Source organism: Pundamilia nyererei, unplaced genomic scaffold (genome assembly GCF_000239375.1).
Source record: "Pundamilia nyererei isolate P.nyererei 1_Seehausen unplaced genomic scaffold, PunNye1.0 scaffold00032, whole genome shotgun sequence".
NCBI lineage: Eukaryota > Metazoa > Chordata > Actinopteri > Cichliformes > Cichlidae > Pundamilia > Pundamilia nyererei.
The window spans coordinates 3,778,418-3,780,071 of record NW_005187433.1 but is presented as its reverse complement, the minus strand read 5'-3'; the positions used below and the strand labels follow the sequence as shown (position 1 = coordinate 3,780,071).

The following is a 1,654-nucleotide window of genomic DNA, read 5'->3' as shown; positions in this document are numbered from 1 at the left end:
TTTTTTTTCCGACTGGCTGTGTGTGTGTGTACGATCACTGGTTAAAACTGTTTTGATGTGATGATGTGGTTTAGCCATAAGGGTTAGAGGGTTGTTTTTTTTTTTTAAATGTTGTTTGAAAATTGGGTTTTGTGTTTACATATGAAGAAAAAACAAGGCTGGGAGATTTTTTTTAAGTGCCTCAGCCATGAACTTGGAATCTGTGGGATTTCTATGAGATAAATGTGTCTTTGTGTTTATTTGCATCCTGCCACAGTTCTGCTCTGTTATACTTGTTTTATTTTCGCACCATCTTTCATCACCCCGCAGTACTCCTCACACTCTGCCTTGCTGTAGAACTTGTTGCCGTTGGCCTGGCAGAAGCCGCTTTTGTAGGCCACACACAGACCAGCGGTGGAGTCAAAAACCCAGATGGGAGGCTTCCCTGTGCAGGGCTGAGCATCCATAGGCAGACGGCACACAGCTGAAATGACAAAAGAGATACGCACAATATAATATAGGTAATATTCATTCGTGGTGTGCCACAAGAGTCTCAAGTAGAACATGAATTGCACTTTGTAAAACAGTTGCAGTCCCTTTCTCTGTGGCTGTTATAAGGAGCCTCATTGAAAACAAACACAGTAGCCTCTCATAGAAAATAAGTGTTCTTCCGTTTACGCGTCATTTGGAAACCCCAGCTGAATCCATAATTAAATGTTGGACCAAACCCCCCAAAACCTGAATTTGCACGTGTGTTGCATGGACATCTATGCACATTAGCAAATGTCATGTTGTGTTTGTTTTTTCTTACCTTCGGTGCGGCAACTCTGCAAACAGTCCCTTTCATTTTCAAAGTTGTTCTGATTGCCCAAACATCCTCCATACTTGAAGAGCTCGCAGTTCATTGAAGAGGAATTGTAGTAGTAACGCACGTGGATCCCGAAACACGGTCCTGTGTCTGGTGCTGCTTTACATGCCTCTGTGGGAACAGCGAGGGAATATACATATGCATAAGAAAATATACAACATCAGAATCAGAACTTGATCATTAGCATAAGCTGATATCCTACCAGTCCCATTGAACATAGCTGTATCATCACCAGAGCCCTCCACATCTGGAGCCAAAGAAGGCACTGCATTTCTCCTCACACGCTGTTTAACACAGACACACAGACTCAGAGATACAAAAATGATTTAACCACAAATAATCTGCATTATACCGATAAAATGATCTCCTATAATGTAACCTCTCACATGGATTATATGATGGCCTTGTAATTCATTTATGATGAATTCTACCATAAAACTCAAACTCCTGAGTACAAAGGACAACAGATGTTCTTTCATGCATTTTAAAGGAAATACAATTAAAGCATATGCATAAAATATTCAATGTTAAATAGATTGTAATACCTGAGGCTCAGGCTGAGCTGTGGCTGCTGCCACCTCCTCTCCAGGAACACAGTCACCTGCAGATCAAGTGAAGTAGTGTCATTTGTTCATATATAGCCTAAAATGTCGTGTTAAGATGTTATGAATAACAGTTCCATTCTTCAAGTTTATGTGTTTATGTTTTTTATTTTATTGTGTGTGTGTGTGTGTGTGTGTGTGTGTGTGTGTGTGTGTGTGTGTGTGTGTATATATATTTATAATATTCTGTAACTCTGTAACTTCT

The 1,654-nt window shown here is 40.1% G+C and overlaps 1 protein-coding gene across 1 annotated transcript in view; it reads right to left on the bottom strand.

Moving 5' to 3' along the window:
• The window catches only part of ambp (alpha-1-microglobulin/bikunin precursor), an 8,430-nt gene that overhangs the window by 4,570 nt on the left and 2,206 nt on the right, over positions 1-1,654 (bottom strand). Inside the window, exons 6-9 of the mRNA XM_005729291.1 lie at positions 1,393-1,448; positions 1,050-1,131; positions 791-958; positions 290-463 (exon numbers count right to left, since the gene is read on the bottom strand). Coding sequence (XP_005729348.1) covers positions 290-463; positions 791-958; positions 1,050-1,131; positions 1,393-1,448 — 480 coding nt within the window. The remainder of the gene's footprint in view (positions 1-289; positions 464-790; positions 959-1,049; positions 1,132-1,392; positions 1,449-1,654) is intronic.